The 19,013-nt window shown below is 31.7% G+C and overlaps 1 protein-coding gene across 2 annotated transcripts in view; it reads right to left on the reverse strand.

Annotated features, from left to right (window-relative positions):
- Chd1 (chromodomain helicase DNA binding protein 1) overlaps positions 1-19,013 on the reverse strand; it is a 70,918-nt gene that overhangs the window by 21,696 nt on the left and 30,209 nt on the right. For both annotated transcript variants that reach the window (XM_005326136.4, XM_040271820.2), the window contains exons 12-23: positions 18,297-18,513; positions 17,354-17,443; positions 15,998-16,188; positions 14,980-15,168; positions 13,565-13,727; positions 12,621-12,773; positions 8,633-8,704; positions 7,936-8,085; positions 6,964-7,112; positions 6,529-6,625; positions 6,337-6,432; positions 3,918-4,094 (exon numbers count right to left, since the gene is read on the reverse strand). In XM_005326136.4, coding sequence (XP_005326193.1) covers positions 3,918-4,094; positions 6,337-6,432; positions 6,529-6,625; positions 6,964-7,112; positions 7,936-8,085; positions 8,633-8,704; positions 12,621-12,773; positions 13,565-13,727; positions 14,980-15,168; positions 15,998-16,188; positions 17,354-17,443; positions 18,297-18,513 — 1,744 coding nt within the window. The remainder of the gene's footprint in view (positions 1-3,917; positions 4,095-6,336; positions 6,433-6,528; positions 6,626-6,963; positions 7,113-7,935; positions 8,086-8,632; positions 8,705-12,620; positions 12,774-13,564; positions 13,728-14,979; positions 15,169-15,997; positions 16,189-17,353; positions 17,444-18,296; positions 18,514-19,013) is intronic.

A 19,013-nucleotide genomic window follows, 5' to 3' on the forward strand; every position in this document is an offset into this window, starting at 1 on the left:
AATAAGCAAGTAATCAAATAACAACTCCTTTTTAAAATCCATCACTGTTGACAAATACCAAATAAGTAATAATAGTCAATACTGATAATGGTACAGAAAAACAGACACTTATGTATCTATCTCTGTGGGTATTTAACTGAGGGCAGAGGGCAATTTTAGCAATATTATCATTGTATTGTAGAATAATAACACTCATGATATACTGTCAAAGAGCAAAAAAATTCTATAACAATGTGACTACTATTTAACCTAAGAAATGAAATCCATTTAAAAAATTACAATGTTATATACTGTAATAATACTATTAGTCATGTATCTCAGAGTGGGGAAGAATGATTCCTTATCCCTCTTTTCTACTTTCCTTCTAAATATTCGCCCATTGCTGTTCTAACTAGGCTATATGTCAAATATCTATTTCACAGAAAAAATGCCATGTAATCCACTAAATGTCTATTCCTAATATCCACAGTTTTAACACATGCAGCAAAAAATACACTGTATTAAGAGTTTTTTCAAAGCCTCTATACATATTCTGAACCCTATTATTATTTTAACCTCCTCTAACCCTTTCATAAGACTTAATGTAATGCTATGCTTCCCATGCACTATAAAAGGAAATAATTTTAGAATTCACAGAAATAAATAAGAAACAACAAATGTAGTCCCTTTCAGGCCAAATTATTTAGTTCCACTACTGCTTGTTCTAGAGAAAACTGGTAGGGCATGGATCCAATCCTAACAATAAATCTAACCTATAACACAGAAACCAATCCACAAAACTACAACTATCTTATATTTGATAAAGGGGCTAAAAGCATGCAATGGAGGAAGGATAGCATCTTCAACAAATGGTGCTGGGAAAACTGGAAATCCATATGCAACAAAATAAAACTGAATCCCTTTCTCTCGCCATGCACAAAAGTTAACTCAAAATGGATCAAGGAGCTTGATATCAAATCAGAGACATGGCGTCTGATACAAGAAAAAGTTGGCTACGATCTACATACTGTGGGGTCGGGCTCCAAATTCCTCAATAGGACACTCATAGCACAAGAGTTAATAACTAGAATCAACAAATGGGACTTCCTCAAACTAAAAAGTTTTTTCGTAAATAGGGAGCCTACATCCTGGGAACAAATCTTTACTCCTCACACTTCAGACAGAGCCCTAATATCCAGATTATACAAAGAATTCAAAAAATTATACAATAAGATAACAAATAACCCAATCAACAAATGGGCCAAGGACTTGAACAGACACTTCTCAGAGGAGGACATACAATCAATCAACAAGTACATGAAAAAATGCTCACCATCTCTAGCAGTCAGAAAAATGCAAATCAAAACCACCCTAAGATACCATCTCACTCCAGTAAGATTGGCAGCCATTAGGAAGTCAAACAACAACAAGTACTGGCGAGGATGTGGGGAAAAGGGTACACTTGTACATTGCTGATGGGACTGCAAATTGGTGCGGCCAATTTGGAAAGCAGTATGGAGATTTCTTGGAAAGCTGGGAATGGAACCACCATTTGACCCAGCTATTCCCCTTCTCAGTCTATTCCCTAAAGATCTAAAAAGAGCATACTACAGGGACACTGCTACATCGATGTTCATAGCAGCACAATTCACAATAGCAAGACTGTGGAACCAACCTAGATGCCCTTCAATAGATGAATGGATAAAAAAAAAAAATGTGGCATTTATACACAATGCAGTATTACTCTGCGTTAAAAAATGACAAAATCATAGAATTTGCAGGGAAATGGATGGCATTAGAGGAGATTATGCTAAGTGAAGCTAGCCAATACCTAAAAAACAAATGCCAAATGTCTTCTTTGATATAAGGAGAGTAACTAAGAACAGAGTAGGGACGAAGAACATGAGAAGAAGATTAACATTAAACAGGGATGAGAGGTGGGAGGGAAAGGGAGAGAGAAGGGAAATTGCATGGAAATGGAAGGAGACCCTCAGGGGTATACAAAATTACATACAAGAGGAAGTGAGGGGAAAGGGAAAAAAAATACAAGGGGGAGAAATTAATTACAGTAGAGGGGGTAGAGAGAGAAGAGAGAAGAGAGGAGGGGAGGGGAGATAGTAGAGGATAGGAAAGGCAGCAGAATACAACAGACACTAGTAAGGCAGTATATAAATCAATGGATGTGTAACCGATGTGATTCTGCAATCTGTATACGGGGTAAAAATGGGAGTTCATAACCCACTTGAATCAAAGTATGAAATATGATATATCAAGAACTATGTAATGTTTTGAACAACCAACAATAAAAATTTAAAAAAAAAAGTTACTGGAAAAAAAAGATAAATAAATAAATAAATCTAACCTATAAAATCATAATTTTTCTTAAATGCATCAGAGATGAAATAACAGGAAAATCTACTTCTGTAAAATATAAAGAAAAATAGGAGTTTAAAAGAAGAGATGAAAATTAATTGAATACTGGCTCACTTATAAAGAGCTAAGGTGACAGACTCTTGAGTATCATACAAACAGGTAAAAGAAAGTAAGTATAATTTCGTAAAGGCAGGGTTGGGGTATAGCTCAGTGGTAGAGAGCTTGCCTAGTACATGTGAATCCCTGAATATATTACCGGCAGGGCAACTGCAAGTCACAACACCTGCTAAAGGCTAAAAGTAGGCAAACATAATAGCATAGGACATCTAGAAAGCAAAGACAGGGTGAAAACTTGTACCCACTCTCAGGTACTTTCTCCTCCACCAGGCACTTATGAGAAGGACAGGCATGCTGGGAAACTGGAGGGAACATCCCAGGAGCAAGCCAAAAGAAAGGTAATACAGTCAACTTCTGGGGGACAGGTGGGAAGCTCTGCCAAACCTTTCTCATCTACTGGCCTAAGGGCACGAGAGAACCCCCTATTATGGTTGTAGGAAAGAAAACAAAAAAACTTTTTCATTAGGAAAGAGGTTAACTGGGCAAGGACCAATGTAAAGCAGGAATCATACCTCTGGTTCAAAATTTTTAGGCACCAAAAAATCTGAGTAATCAATGCAAATAATCTTATAATTCAATGTTCTAAAAAATAAAGATTAATGCAAAAAGAAGCCTCGAATTAGAGTTTTTCCTATTGCCAAAGGATATAAGAGAGCTTTATATTAAAGTTAAGTATTTTGTTTCTTCAGGTCATAAGAAAAAAAAAATTCCTTTAAATCCAATTTGTATAAAGGAAACTGTTTGACCAGTATAGAGTTAACCTAGAAGTCATTAAAAAAGATACTTGAAAAATCTTCCAAATATTTGGAAATTTAAAAAACACACTTCTAAGAAAACTATGGATCAAAAAAGTCATTGCATGGGGAATTATAAATTATTCTGAAATGAAAAACATTAAAATGTGAAATTCATAAAAAAATCCTTAAAATTAAATGCTAATATTAGAAAAGAAAGACAATTCAGTATTTATGCTCACACCGTAAAACCTTTAAAAAAAGGAGCAAGTGAAACCAAAAGCAAGGAAGAAATGATACAGAATAGAAACACATGAAAGTGAAAATAGAAAAAAAAAAAATCAATGAAACAAAAAGTTGATTCTTTGAAAAGATTAATAAAATAGGTTAAATTCTACCTAGAATGATCAAGAAAGAAAATATTAACATTAGGTAAGTGAAAAAAGAACATCATTAAATATTCTACAAACACGATAGAAAATTATAGGCCTAGATAGTTTCCCAAACAATACTTCCACCAATAAAGAAATATTTCCAAGCTCTCTAATAGTCCCCAGAAAAAAAGGGAACACTTTTCAACTCATTTTATAAGGTAAACATTATTAAATCAAAGATACTATAAGAAAAAAATATATATATAAACAAAACAAACAAAAAGACCAGTCCAAGGTGACTACTATACTCCTAACAAGAAAGTTTAAACTACAAAGTCACCTGTTTTGCACAGTTTCTCATTCTTGGGAGCATATAAATTTCTTCAAGTTCCTTTTGCCTTTCTTCTTCTTCTAACCGTCTTCTTTGATCTTCTGGAATGATTTCTTCCCAGTTTTTTGAATTTCTTTCAGGTTCCAATTCAATGTCATCTTCATCCATATTTGAAAAATTGGCAACCTGATAAATTTCAAAAATTTTAACAGAGTATGTAGTATAGAAAAATGTATTCGTAAATTATAAATTTCTTAAAGAGAGAAACGGTAACATGTTAAAACCTGGGAAAAAAAACATATCAGTAGGACACAGCATCCTGTGCCTATAATTTCAGTCACCCAGGAGGATGATGCAGGAAGATCATTTGCCCAGGAGTTTGAGGCCAGCCTGGGCAACAAAACATAGCAAGGCTGCACTCAAAAACAAAAACTAGCCAGGAACAGTGGCGCATGTCTGTAATCCCAGTGGCTCCAGAGGCTGAAGCTGGAGGATTGCTAGTTCAAAGCCAGCCTCAGCAAAAAGCTAGGCACTATGTGCCTTAATGAGACCCTGTCTCTTCTAAACAAAACACAAAATAGGGCTGGGGATATGTGGCTCAGTGATTGGGTGCCTGGGTTCAATCCCCGGTTCAACCCTCCCACCAAAAAATAAATAAATAAATAAAACTATACAAAACAAAAATATCTTGGGAAAATGAATATGACTAAGACTATAAGCTAAACCAGATATGACTACTAACCTATCTACATTTACTTCTTCATTAGGGCACAGAGAATCAAACCAAATGACTCTAACAATATTCCCTCCAGGAAAGCTTCTCTTTGCCCTGCTGCTCAACAAAATTATTAGTGTAACAGAACTAGAGGCAGATAACAAACTAGAGTCAGTTAACAAGTAATAATAAAAAAAGGTAGTTTATACTATTAACACATTAAATAATATATATTCTATAGAATTCCCAGACCAGTTCATGAACTACCAAGTGCTGTTGAACAACAGTCTTATCTTTAGGATCAAAAAAAAAACAACAAAAAAAAAAACCAGAATGTAACAAGGATACAGACATGGAGCTCTGTTAGAATTCAGATAAATGACTTGGGTTCCCTAAGTCCTAGTGTTTTCATTTCTAAAGGAATACACAGAAACAGCAAAGTAACTTTTGTGAGGAGAAAATAACATTCAAAGCACCGAGAGTCTGGTATATAGCAAGTACTCATTAAAGCTGGTTACCAATACAATAGTATTAAAATGTATAGACTTTATTTATAACTGGATAAAGACAAGAAACTATGCTTATTCCACATATGAAATGGGGCTGAAAATAACAATGTTTATTTTTTCGTGTCATAAAAATAATCTATATTTATTCTACTTATCAGTAAGTTTTTCCAAATTACTGGTCAAATTAAAAGTAAATCATAGCTCTGTCTTAGGAAACAGTTAATTAGACCATTCTCAGACTGAGTGCCAGTTCCATTAATCTTCACTTCTCATCAGGATTATTGAAATAGTTATCTAACTTATCTCCCTGCTTCAGTTCTTGTTCACATTATAGTCTATTCTTCCTAAGACTAGTAGAGTGACTAAATTACCAACTCTTTGCTCATTTCTGTGTCCCTCATGTGTGACACATATTATAGGTGCTTTGTAAATATTTTTTGAATGAAAAAATGCTAGGAGTTGAATTGAATCCTGACAACTTCAGTTCATAGTAAATGATAAAATGGAGAGGAACTTGTTTCTTCACACTAAACAAGGGCATTCAACTTCCTCCATAACATCAGCTGATATATGTTGTTTTAGATCTTTTTATAGCTCTGTATGTACCCTCACCAAATTGTGTATATTTATAAGTATTAATAAATGGTTAACTTACTGCTTATTTTGTCTGATCAATTTAAGTTTTCTTATTAGTGATTGTGTTTCCTTATTAGTCTTCATAAGCATTAATGATAATGATTAAATTGATATAATATAAAAAATTGCTCTAATAAAAATCAGTTAAAAGGGGCTGGGGTTGTGACTCAGTGGTACAGAACTTGCCCAGCACTCGTGAGGCACTGGGTTCGATCCCCAGCACCATATTAAAAAAACTAAATAAACAAAATAAAGGTATTGTGACATCTACTTATATATATATATATTTAAAAAATCAGTTAAAAGTCCTCATTCATTTACTCAAATACTTGAGGGCATGCTATTTGCTGAGCATTAATTATTCTAGATGATAATTAGAAAGTAACTAAGTTTATCTGTTCATAAGCAATTTGGTCTCTTAATCACATCAGCTGCTACTGGTTTTTCTGAATAATAAAATATTTTTATAAAACAAATTTTAAGAGAAAAATTATCTTATTATATAAAAGAAAAATTACCAAAATACTAGGTAACTCAATCCCTCTCAATTATATAAAGAGAAATCTACCTTGAACTGGGAAAGCAACTCATCTCCTACGGTCAAAGGTCCTGGTTCATTTTCATGAGTTTCAGCCCTCTTCAAGATTTCATCTATATCCATTTCCTATAATTAAAAGACAAACTTTATTTTAAATACATGTGAATCTTTCCTTTCTATCATAATACACATTCTGAGTATACATTTTTTTTTTTTTTTAACCTGGGGCTCTTGTTCTTCTCCTTCAGGTTCCTTAAAAAGTTCCTCAGCACCAAACTTTAAAATGGCTGATAATTCTTCTTTATTGAAAGGAGTAGAACTAAGAACAAATAAAACAAATAAAAATGTTTAATTTTAATAGTTCATATTTACATGGCACTTTTATTACATTTACATAGTCACCTTTATAATTGTTATATAAGAAAATTAAATGGGGAAGTTTTAATATAGTTATTTTTAAACTAAGGAACTTTTGAAGTGTAGAAGTTCATGAGAATAAATCTGTAGTGGAAAAACCAAGTACTGAAGGTACACACTCTGACTGAAATTAGTCTTCAAAAATATAGCACTTCAGTGATCCACTCAGTGATATAAAATTTTAGAAAAATGAGTTTAAGGTAACACTAAAATGGCATTTTTTTATACTAAAGTAACCACCTTGATGGAGCAGAACCTGTGTGAAGTACAGTCTTGCCAGTTGTGTCCATTCTTTGAATTACAAGATGATCTAAAACCATCTTCTTTTTGGCCCTTTCAAGAATATCTTCTTCAACTGATCCCTTGGTAACTAGACGATATATATTCACCTGTAAAAACAGGCATGAGGAAGGAAAATTACAGTAAAAGTATTTGTTGTGCTAACCTGAAGTGCTCAAACATTAGTATATAAACTGGATCATCCAACATGAAGTTTTCATTATTATAAGCAAAATAAATAAAAATAACAATATAGTTAAAGTTCTTCAATTTTAGAAATTTTTGAGAATATATCTTACTATTTTACAGTTTAGCTAACAGATTTTCTTCTCTATTTTTTTTGAAAAGTAATTCGTTATTTAAAGTTGATTTAGCTGGGAAAAAAGAAAAAAATGGTAAATTTCTAAATCTTATGGCAGTTCCTGTGATTCTGATGTTTCATCACTCACGAAATATAAAATTCTATGAACCTCTCCACAAGACAATGAAGAAGCCTCAATTACAAAACAAAGCTTCCCAAAATTGAAAAGGACTTCCTCTATTTTTTAAAGTCAGAAAGAGGTTCTATATGGTTGGAATAGTTACAACAGTAGTGAAATATTTTGTTACAGTGGTGCCAGTTGGTTGAACAAAATCTATAAAATGAAAGTAGCTTTTATGTGTGTCTTATCTTGTAAGCACAGGGACAATATATGATTAATATATCAGCTACTGCTCAAAATCTCATTTAAAACAACCAAGTTATTTGAAGATAGTTAAGATTAACTATTCTGTCTGACTCTCCAGGTGTGGTAAACTGGTTTCCTCAATAACTAATTGGTTAAATAAAATAGCAAAATGACTATGTTTCCTCTATCTCCTGATGATCTTAATTCTAAATACTAACCATAAAAAAATATTCTAAACTAGTAAAATAACAGAAATCAAAAATACCTGTTTTTTTTGCCCAATTCGATGAGCTCTTGCCTGTGCCTGAAGATCATTTTGTGGATTCCAGTCAGAATCAAATATAACCACAGTGTCGGCAGAGGCTAAGTTAATTCCTAAACCACCAGCTCTTGTAGAAAGCAAAAAGCAGAAATCCTATAAGAAAATGTAAATAAGCAAGATTTAAAATTCTAACAAGTGAATGAATAATCAAACCAAAAAAATTGATTTTGTAAATTAAAAAGAACTTTACTAATAAAATTGAAAATCAACATTGAAAATTAATATATAAACCTTTAGAAAGAGCAATAAACAATACTCCAAAATACAAATAAACATGTTAATAATAAAAAACAAATTACTTTAGTATTTAATTATGGTAAAAAGAGGAAATGGAATAGGGGAGTGATGAGGCTTTGACTACATACGTAATGTTCATTACTTTAAAAAATAAAGGATAAGGTACATAACAAAGAATTCTAAATGAAAGTGGATTATTCACTTCAAAGCAAATTAATTAACATGATGAAATGGTATTGTTAAGAAGAGTATAAAATTTTTCAGATTTAACAGAAAATAGACTTTAAAAAAGCCATTTGCTAATAAACTAGCTAATACCAATAAATTTTTTAATCAAAGTATAAATATAACTACACAAAATATAGGATTAAAACAAAATTTACAATTTTTAAAGCATTCATACCTCTGATCCCTCAGCATTAAAATGATCTAGAGCTTGTTTCCTCAGCTCCCCTTTTATTGATCCATCTAATCTCTAGAATAAAACACATTAAAATAAGGCATATACCACATTCAAAATGTTAAAAAAACAATTAAAATTATAAAATTAAGTATAAAAAGGCATATGCCCTTTATTACAACTTTATGAATACAAAGTACTATAATAAAACAATGTCCAGTTCTTTCTCTGTGTTCTTTACCAATGATTATTTCCAAGAGAATATATAGTATCAGCAGTCACACTGTTCTGCTTAAGACTCATTGTAGGAGATATGTTAATGAATACATATACCTGAAATAAGTTTCATGAAATGTACTATAGTCTCATAATTTAGAAGCTGTTTTATCTCTTAAAATGTTGTTGAAACTCATTAAACTGATTCCCAGGATCCATTAGCTGGTCACAATCCACACTTTAAAAAACATTGATAAAGTCCAATGTGGTTATTGAACCAATAGCATTAGTGTCAACTAAGAACATAACAACTTAAAACTTGATCCTCACTACACATCTATTGAATCAGAAGGGTTCAGCAAAAGCCCTCCTTCTAATTCTAATGCATGCTAAAGCTTCAAAGGCACTGAAGGCTTTATTCCAAAAGCCTGAATAACTATCTTGAATGCCTTGAGCAAGAGATTTGAATTTTCTCAGTGTCAACTTCTTTCTCAGTAAAATGGACATAACAATAAGTGCCTCCTTCACAGACTACAGAACTTAGCACAGTGCTTGACATACACTGAGTACTTCCTAAATATTAGCTGTTATTGGGCTGGGGGTGTGGCTCAGTATTGGAAAGCTTTGCTTAGCACGCGCAAGGCCCTGGATTGAGTAAAAGGAAAAAAAGAAAACAAAATAAAAACAATGCTATTATTTTCACTTTAATTATAATCGACATTTAATAAATTTATTTTAGATTAGAAATAACTTGCTTACTGTGATCATGCATTCAGTGGATGAGTTAAACTAGTATGCTGGGAAACTGTCAACCTCTGCTTTGTTATTGTATAAAGTATTTTGAATAGTGGATGACATTTAATAATCATTTATAAAAATTCTCAGTGGACAAATTATAAAAATGAATGTCTGTAACCTGATAAAATATGCACAAACTTTTTATAGAAAACATTTTACTTAATGATGAATCATTATAATTATTATCAGTATTGCTATTCAACATTGGACTAAATGTCATAGCCAATGCAATAAGAAAAAAAGGTCTTTATAGAAAACCTATAAGGATTAAAAATAAAAAAATTAACAGAGACAATATAACTGTCCATCAAATGGAAAGCCTGAATGATTACTGCCTAAATTATTAAAATGCATCATGTAACAAAGTTACTAGCTATAAGATTAATAACCAAAATCAATGGTATTTTTGTAAGGTAGCAGAAAATAGCTAGATAATAACAAACCTAAAAGGTACTAGAGTTACAATAGTAAAACCAAAAACTCAGGAACTGAGATTATAATAAACGTATGTAAAAACATGTTTCTGGTTGATACTGGTTTGGGTCATTGAATGCAATTCTTATAACTAAACCAGGCTGCCATTTTAGTAAAGTTTCAGAAAGGAATAAAGGTATAAATATGTCCCTTTCAAAAATATTTTCAGTAATCTTTTTTTTTTAAACCTACCTGTATCTCATTTTCCAAATAACTAGTGTTAAGAATTTCTGAACCTTTGCAGATTTTTGCAATGTAGATTAGTGTGTTTCTAAAATTTTTGCACTGATTATTTATTATTCAGTTCATTTAGACCTACTAAGTTAGTTACCATGAATTTACTAGACCTACTAAGTTAGTTACCATGAATTTACCTACCTTTCAGATTCTACCATTTCTTCCTTTCTCATCTACGTTCTGAAAAGTTTCTACCCGCCAAACCCCCAAGCACTATACTGCTATTTGAGTGACTTTCAAGAAGAACAAAGAAATAAGTGTGTGTTCAATTCATCATTTTTATAAGAGGCTCACTCTGTGAGTATATCTCCCAAGGATAACAGATATTCACTTGGTATTTACTTGGTACCTGACAATGCCCCCCCCCCTTTTTCCAACAACAGTGCAGATTGTTCATGGGAACTCCAACCAGTGAACAGCAATCACATCAACTGGCTTAGCATGTAGCCAACTTTACTTAACTGGGTTAAGGGAATTATCAAAGAATGACTGAGTCAGAGTCAAGTAGGACAAAGGGCACCAAGGCAATATGAAAAGACTGCTTTTTGTGGCCTGATTAAATGTGACATTCCTCTTGAGAGTACAGAAGAAAATCCAAGGTGCCCTACGAGCTCTAACATAAGGAGAATGCCAATGGTTTATAAGGAAAAATAAACTAGGTATGACAGCAGTTATTTATTTAAAAAAACTATTTTTTTAAGAGAGAGAGAGAGAGAGAGAGAGAGAGAGAGAGAGAATGCATTTCAATATTTATTTATTTTTTTAGTTTTCGGAGGACACAACATCTTTCTTTGTATGTGGTGCTGAGGATTGAACCCGGGCTACACGCATGCCAGGCAAGCGCGCTACCGCTTGAGCCACATCCCCAGCCTGACAGCAGTTATTTATGACATGCCTTTTAGATTTCTTTTTTTGCAAATGATGTTTAATATACACTGCTTGCTACTGATAGTTTTTTCAGGTTTTTCATTTTACACATGTAGCTCAAAGTGATTGTTCATAATTGACATAATTTTAAAAATACTTTCTGAAAATGTTACTTTTAAAAAGATAATGGTTATATGAACTTTTAGTTTCACTATACATATTTTTAACTTTAAAAAGAAAAACCTGAAGAACTGAGATTTTGGTTCAGTGGTAGAGCGCTTGCCTTTACGTGTGTGGGGCCTTCGGTTCAATCCTGAGCACCACACAAAAATACATAAAATAAAGCTATAAAAAAAAAAAAAAGAAAGGAAAAATCTGAGAAAAACACTTAAAATTAGAACTAGAAAGCCCATAAGGATAGTGATACATCATCTATTGTGGCATGGTCTCAAACAAAAAAAGCTAAAAGTAATTCTCTCCAGGAAATGATTTAGAACAAGAAGGAATTGATGGTAAAGAACTGCTTACAAGCAATTCTGTACTATTTTTTCCATTTGACCTTGTACACAAAATAACTTATTTAAAAATATACCAGAGCAAGGCTAGAGGAGGAATGGAAAGGCAAGGAGTAGCTAAAGGATACAGAGTTTCTTTCTGAGGTGATACAAATGCTCTAAAACTGACATGGTAATGGTTGTACAAATCTGTAAAATATGCTAAAAAAAGCAGTGAATGGTATATTTTAAGTGGAATATGGAAATTACATATCAAAGTGGTTTTAAAAATCCTCAAATAATGGTACTCTTCTACTATTCCCCTTAAAAAATGACTATATATTTTCAATCTTGTTCATATCAACAAAACCTGTCCTTCACAGCATTTACCACAGGGATAATGTTTATGTTCATTTGTAACTACCTACACTTTAATGTCTATCTCCCACATCAGATTATGAATTCCAACAGAGCAGGGATTATGTGTAGTGAGTCTCTTACTTCTCCTATTTTACTATTAGCACAAAATACATACTATTTACTAGCTGTACATACTGAATGTTAACTATGTTTCTGGCACTATTTATAAAAATGCTGTAAGGATTAAATATATTTAAGTACTGAGAAGAGCACCTGACTCTAATATCCACCTATTATAGTTTTCAAAATCTAAAGCAAGCATAAGAGACTGAATTAAAAGGAAATTAAAGAAAAAAAAGTGCTTTGTTGGTAAATATAAGGGAAAAGAAAAAGGGAATTATGACAAATATTTTTTAAAACATTTCTTCAAAGGCTAATAAATTTTACGTAAAAATCCACTTCATTTACAAAATAATTTCCAAGTTAATTCTGTAAAATAAACTGAAGAATCAGATGAAACTTAAAAATGATAAAGAAATACTCACTTGAAAGGGGAATTGGCGATATTTTAAATATTCTGCAAGTATATCTAACATCCGCACCATTTGAGAAAAAATGAGAACGCGATTGCCTCGTTCTCTTAGGCGAATTAACAGCTTGTCAAGAAGAATCAATTTTCCGCTACTACGAATTAAGTGCTAAGGATACAATAAATTTAAACTGTTACAACACATTAAAAGAAGCAAATGAAAAAAAAAAACACACTTTCATTGTTTTCAATTGAGATTGTGTATTTTCATAATGGTCTAAAAACAATTTCAGTTTTCAAAATTTTCTAGAACCTTTACCATTTTGCTATATTACATTAATTAAAATTGTCCCTTACCATTTAGCACATGGATTCTTTTATTTTTAGAAAGGAGTAAGAATTGTTTCACTCTATTTGCTAGTTGTCATATACTATTTCTCCAAAATCTTAGCCAAAAGCATAGATGAAGAGCAATCTAACATTTAAATGAATAAGCAAATGTATTATACATTAGTATCTGATCCTGGTTCCCCAATGTACTACTTTGACTGGATTACAGATATGCTCTCATATTTTTAAATTTATCTTCCAGAAATAATGGAAAAAGGGAGGCTCTGGTGTCAAGATATTCTTTGGACTACGATTTGCAAATTCACAAATTCAGCATAATCATTTTTTCATAATTATGAATGTACTAATAGATTTTTTGCTGGGTAAATTACTATAATACATAGTTTGAGAAATATGTTTATAAAACTGATCAAAATAATGATATATTAAAATTTTAAGTTTTTTTATAATGACTAAAAAATAATCAAAACTATTATTAAAGTAAAACATTAACCAATGAGAATTTCTAACCAATATATTACATAAGGCACTACACCATTTTCAGTTAAAATTAAAATGAACATTCCTAGAATTTTGCTTTACCACAAAGTAATAGTCAAAAATTCTTACTTGTAAGGCCTCCTGTTTATTATAGAATTCATTATTATCTGGTGGTTTAATGAGGTAGCAATGGTTACAACATTTCTTTAGCTCCATCATAATGTTCAAAAAGCCTGAGGTACTGCCCTTGGAACCTTTGCTGAGGGCTTTGTAGTTCCTAGTTAAAATCCATCTTAAAAAAAAAAAATAATAATGAAAATGATGTTTAACAGAACAATAACAAGATGAATTCTGAAACCTTAAAAAACGAAACCTAGTACAAGTAAAATTGTACTATTATGAAATTCACAACTGGATATACCACGGACTGAATCTCATTCATAAGACTCATGGGAGTCTTTGTTATGTGAATCATTAACTGTACACAGAAAAGGCTTTATGTAACATTGTAAGGGATAGTGTATTATAATAGGGATAGTGTATTAATCCTCCCACTCCAATATTTGCTACAAAGATGGCCCAATGTATCATCTACTTGAACCTTCTTACTCTTTTACGGCCTTACAGACAGCTTCTAAAATTAGACCTTTTACTCACACCTAAAAGAAACCTCATAATACCTGGTCTCAGTTAGCCACATTGCCTTCTCTAAATTACATTTACACAAAAATATGCAACTTACAGAAGAACTTTTGGTGCTACTAGTCCAAACTACATAAAACATTTCCTTTTACCATTTAGCACATGGATTCTTTTATTCCATCTTTTACTGTCTTCCTTTCTTATAAAATTCATCTTTAAAGAGCTGTGAAAATCCCAAACTATCTAGTTTATATATATATTTTTAACTAGCCTTCTTTACCACCACTTATTTAGTATCTCCCTGAATTTTATTACCCTATTTTTGTGTATCTTTGAAATTTTCCCTAGTTAAAACCTACAACTTTTGTAATAAGTATAATTTTAAGAGCATGATACTTAGACTTGAAACAGATGAAGCAATGTGCTTTATTTTATGCAATTAAATATTTAAGCAGATGATAGGACATTTGATTCTTTAAATAAATGGTACTATATAGATTTTGACATGGAAAATATACACAAAAAGTTATGGCTCTTCTTCATAAAGTAGGGGGGCCTAAAATTTTGTCCTAATTTTTTTTAACCTCCATCTGTCAATTCTTATAATATCTTAATTTCATGGAAACCCTAACACTTAAAAAAATTATGTAACAGTATAACATCTAGAAAAGAAACAAAATGACCTGTTAGAAGATGATTCAGTCTTACATTACCCACAATTTGAAGGTGCCATTATATCTCTTTCTTTATGCCCCATTATGTCATAAGACAAACCCATTCTAAAATTCAAGAGTTGGTACCCTTAAGGATCCTATTTGTGAGGAGGGTGGGAACACCAAGACAAAAACATGGAAGTCAACTAGAATTAAATATTTGAAACGGGTGTTCTGTGTACAGCTTACTTGTAATATTGTTTCTGTAAAGCACTCATTTCCATTCTTAAAATCTGCTCAACCTTGGCAGGAAGAGATTTTTCTACATCTTTCTTAACTCGGCGTAACAGAAATGGCTCCAGTTCTTTGTGGAGGCTTGCATAACCATACTCTCTCCCTTTCCCATGCTCTTCTTCAAAATCTTCCCAGGAAGAAAACCTTTAAAATTTAAAATAATGGAACAATTAAAAAAAAAAAAAAAAAGTGGATGAGATTTAACAGGGTAGTCGTAAGAATTTTCCTCCCTTCAATTGTATATACTTATAAAAGTAAAATATGAGTTCTATTAGTCATGATTCTCTTTGAGCTTAAATCAGAAGTATTTAAGTATGAAAGCAATTATTACTGAAATATTTCTCACAAATAAAAATTTAGCCAGGTATTATGGTACATGCCTGTAATCTCAGAGGCTAGGGAGGCTGAGGCAGGAGGATTGTGAGTTCAAAGCCAGCCTCAACAGCCCTGTATCTAAATAAAATATAAAAAAGGACTGGGGATGTGGCTCCGTGGCTAAGCATCCCTGCGTTCAATCACCAGTACCAAATAAGTAAATACATACATTTAAAGCTATGAATCTATTATTAAAAAATGTGCATGCTCCCATCATGAAGTTATTTAACTTTTTCTAGTCTATTTTTCCTTTTTTGTAGAATGGGATTATCAGCAGCTTGTTGTTCTTTTTACTACTACAACTTAGTATGAAGAATAGTACTATTTTGATTTTCAAGCAAGGTATATTTTGAGCATGGGTAAATCAATTGTTGTAATTTATTATACATGGCTACGTACAAAAATTTAAAAATTAAAATGCCACAAACCCCAAATAGTATCTCACCCCATCTCCTTTTATTCTTCTCAATAATCTGTGAAACAATGTTTTAGAGCAATAAAACCACTAACTGATTTTTATTACCTGCATTAATTTTTTTCCATCCAACATTAGCATACAAAATCATGACTAAAATTGTATGTCCCAAATTAGTCTTACTTTTCTGGCATAATGAAATGCAGTAATGACCACAGCTCTTTGAGGGAGTTTTGTAGAGGAGTTCCAGTAATAAGCAGACGGTGATTCGATTTAAAATCTATTAAAGTTTTATAAAGAAGGGAGTCATCATTTTTTAATCTATGTGCTTCATCAACACCTATGAATGCCCAATTCAAACCACCAAGGAATGCCTTAAAAGAAACAAAAGAGCACAGTTAATATTGAGAAAAAATGGAATTTAAATTTAGTATTCCTCTTTGATGTGAATTCAGGTTAAAATAAACTAAATTAAAAATAAATTTTGTCTAATTTCCAAATAGAAAAATAATTTTTATTTCAAGATTTATTGGAGTCTTTAAATCATGTAACACATCATACTAAATGTTTTTTCTATGACTAATTTAACCATTAGAAAACAGAGCAAATATCAGGTTGAAATTTATACTAGCTTATATAATGATAAGAAAGGAAAAACTAATAATACCATTTAGAACTTTACAAGATTTTAAATCTTGGTGGTGGTGCACACCTGTAATCATAGTGGCCCAGGAAGCCAAGACAGGATGATCGCAAATTCAAAGTCAGCCTCAGCAACATACACAGGCCCTAAACAACCTAGAGAGACCCTCCCTATCTTAAAAAAATAAATAAATAAAAGGGCTAGGGATGTGGCTCCGTGGTTGAGCACTAAACAAATCCTAAGTCCAATGAAAGTCTCCATTAATGTCAATTTGGAACAGTGTCTTATTCCAACTGCAGGTATTATTTACTACTTGACTTTCATGTACTATATAGATCTCTATCTAATATATAAATTTAGATCTCTAACAGGCCTGATTCTGCTGCTTAATAACTGTGTGATCTTAAGACAATTTCATTAAATTCTAGGAGACTCGATATTTCTATTCAATAAAGTAGAAACAACAAATAGAATGTAGAAGAGAGAATTTATTGACACAGTAGCTGTAAAGCAGTTAATACAGTGCTTCATAAAGTGGTAGTTTCATCGTGTTAAGCATCATTCTCCTCTCTAAAATGCTTACAAAATCAACAGACACTACAAACTGGTTTAAGTGAAGAGTTGGCAAGCATTTTCTGTAAAGAGTAAAATCATAAATACTTTAGGATTTGCAGATCAAAATGTGGTCTCTATCACATATTCTTTCTACATAATCATTTAACTGTAACCCTTTTAAAAGGTTAAAAGTCATTCTTAGCTCAAGGCCCACAAGCTGTAGTTTGTTGGCTTGTGTCATGATTTAAGTTATCCTTTCATACTGTCTACAAACATACAATAAAGGCAAAACTGACATATACAAACAAACAACAACAACAAAAAAAAGAGATAATACATACCTTATCCTTCAATAAAATTTCATAAGTTGTTAAAAGTATATTAAATTTTAACCGTTTGGTCTGGGGATGCATCCACTCATGTGTTCGTATCTATTAAGAAATTTTAAAGATAATTAAGAGAAAATTAAGCAAATTATTCTTTTCCTTGAATATCTAAAACAAAAGCCACTCATAATACATACACATACAAAAACCTGTGAATGTTTATACAACAAAAATTATTTTTAATGTCCTGCATGCTGTATTAATCTCATCATGAAATACAAACACTGTATCATAGAAACATCTTATTTAAAAAAAGAAACAAACATCTTTTTAATACACACCTTCACTGAAGAAAGATCTCATTTAATAAAACCCAAGAAATTCATTTAATATTAACATTTACGGATGAATATCTGGAGTTTTCTTCACAATGGGAGGACAATAATATGTAGAGGTATAGAAGAAACAAAACTGGCAATGAATTAAAATTGTGAAGTGACACTGTATTGACAGCTTTGTATATCTGAAATTTTCTATAAGAGTTGGAAAAAATACATATGATATCTAAACCTTATTTGATTGATTATATCCAATTTTTATTGTATCTAATTATGATATTTTATTATTTTTATTTTATCTTTGTGGCAAATTCTATGCTAGAATTAAGGCTACAAACCAGACACAGAGGCCCATGCCTGTAATCCTACCTACTTGAGAGGATGAGGCAAAAGGATTCCAAGTTTGAGGCTAGCCTCAGCAATTCACTGAGACCCTGTTTCAATATAAAAAGGGCAGGGGATGAAGCACAGTGGTAAAGGGCCTCTAGGTTCAATCTCCAGTACCAAACAAATGAACAAAACAAAAGGAAAGAACTACAGAAACAAAACAGATAAAATACTCATGGTCAAAGACAGTATTTCCAGATTTTATATTTTAAATCTGTGGGGAAACAACTTACCATGTTTCTGCTGTTAATATCACCTAAATAAACCACAGCATTCATTTGAGAAGCCCATGTCTGAATCTCCCTTTGCCAGGATGTGAGAGTAGAAAGTGGTACTACTAACAGAAAAGGTCCATATAACTGATGTTCATGAAACAAATAGTTCAAAAATGAGATTGTCTGTATTGTTTTTCCAAGGCCCATTTCATCAGCAAGTATGCAACTATTTCCTCTACAAAGTTAAAAAACAAAAAATTTTAAAATAAGTATGTAATAAAAAATAAGTATGTAATAAAGATTCAATACATACAGAAGTCTTTTCATATCATGTGGACACATTTATATGAGCATACGTATGATCTATTAGAGATAAAGTCCAGAGATATTAAATAATTATAAAAAGTATCTAGGAAGAACACAGGTGAAAAACCCTAGCTAAAATGCAACTAGAAGTTATGTATATTCTCAAGAGCAGAAACTATAAGATATGGAAAACGTGGACTAAATTATTACTGTAAATAACTATAGAAAAGAGAAATATTCTAGAAATAGTGTGAGATGAGACTGTACATGATATTTAAATTGAATAAAAACACACTGAAAAATTCCAACAATTAAGTTATACTATATAAGTCCCTTCTTACTAGTATGTAATAAAAACTATTTATAAAAAACAGGGAATGAATATAAAATCCCAAAGGGCTTTATCCTTTATAATAATGGAAATCTTCT

The sequence above is a fragment of the Ictidomys tridecemlineatus genome, chromosome 1 (genome assembly GCF_052094955.1).
Source record: "Ictidomys tridecemlineatus isolate mIctTri1 chromosome 1, mIctTri1.hap1, whole genome shotgun sequence".
Classification (NCBI taxonomy): domain Eukaryota; kingdom Metazoa; phylum Chordata; class Mammalia; order Rodentia; family Sciuridae; genus Ictidomys; species Ictidomys tridecemlineatus.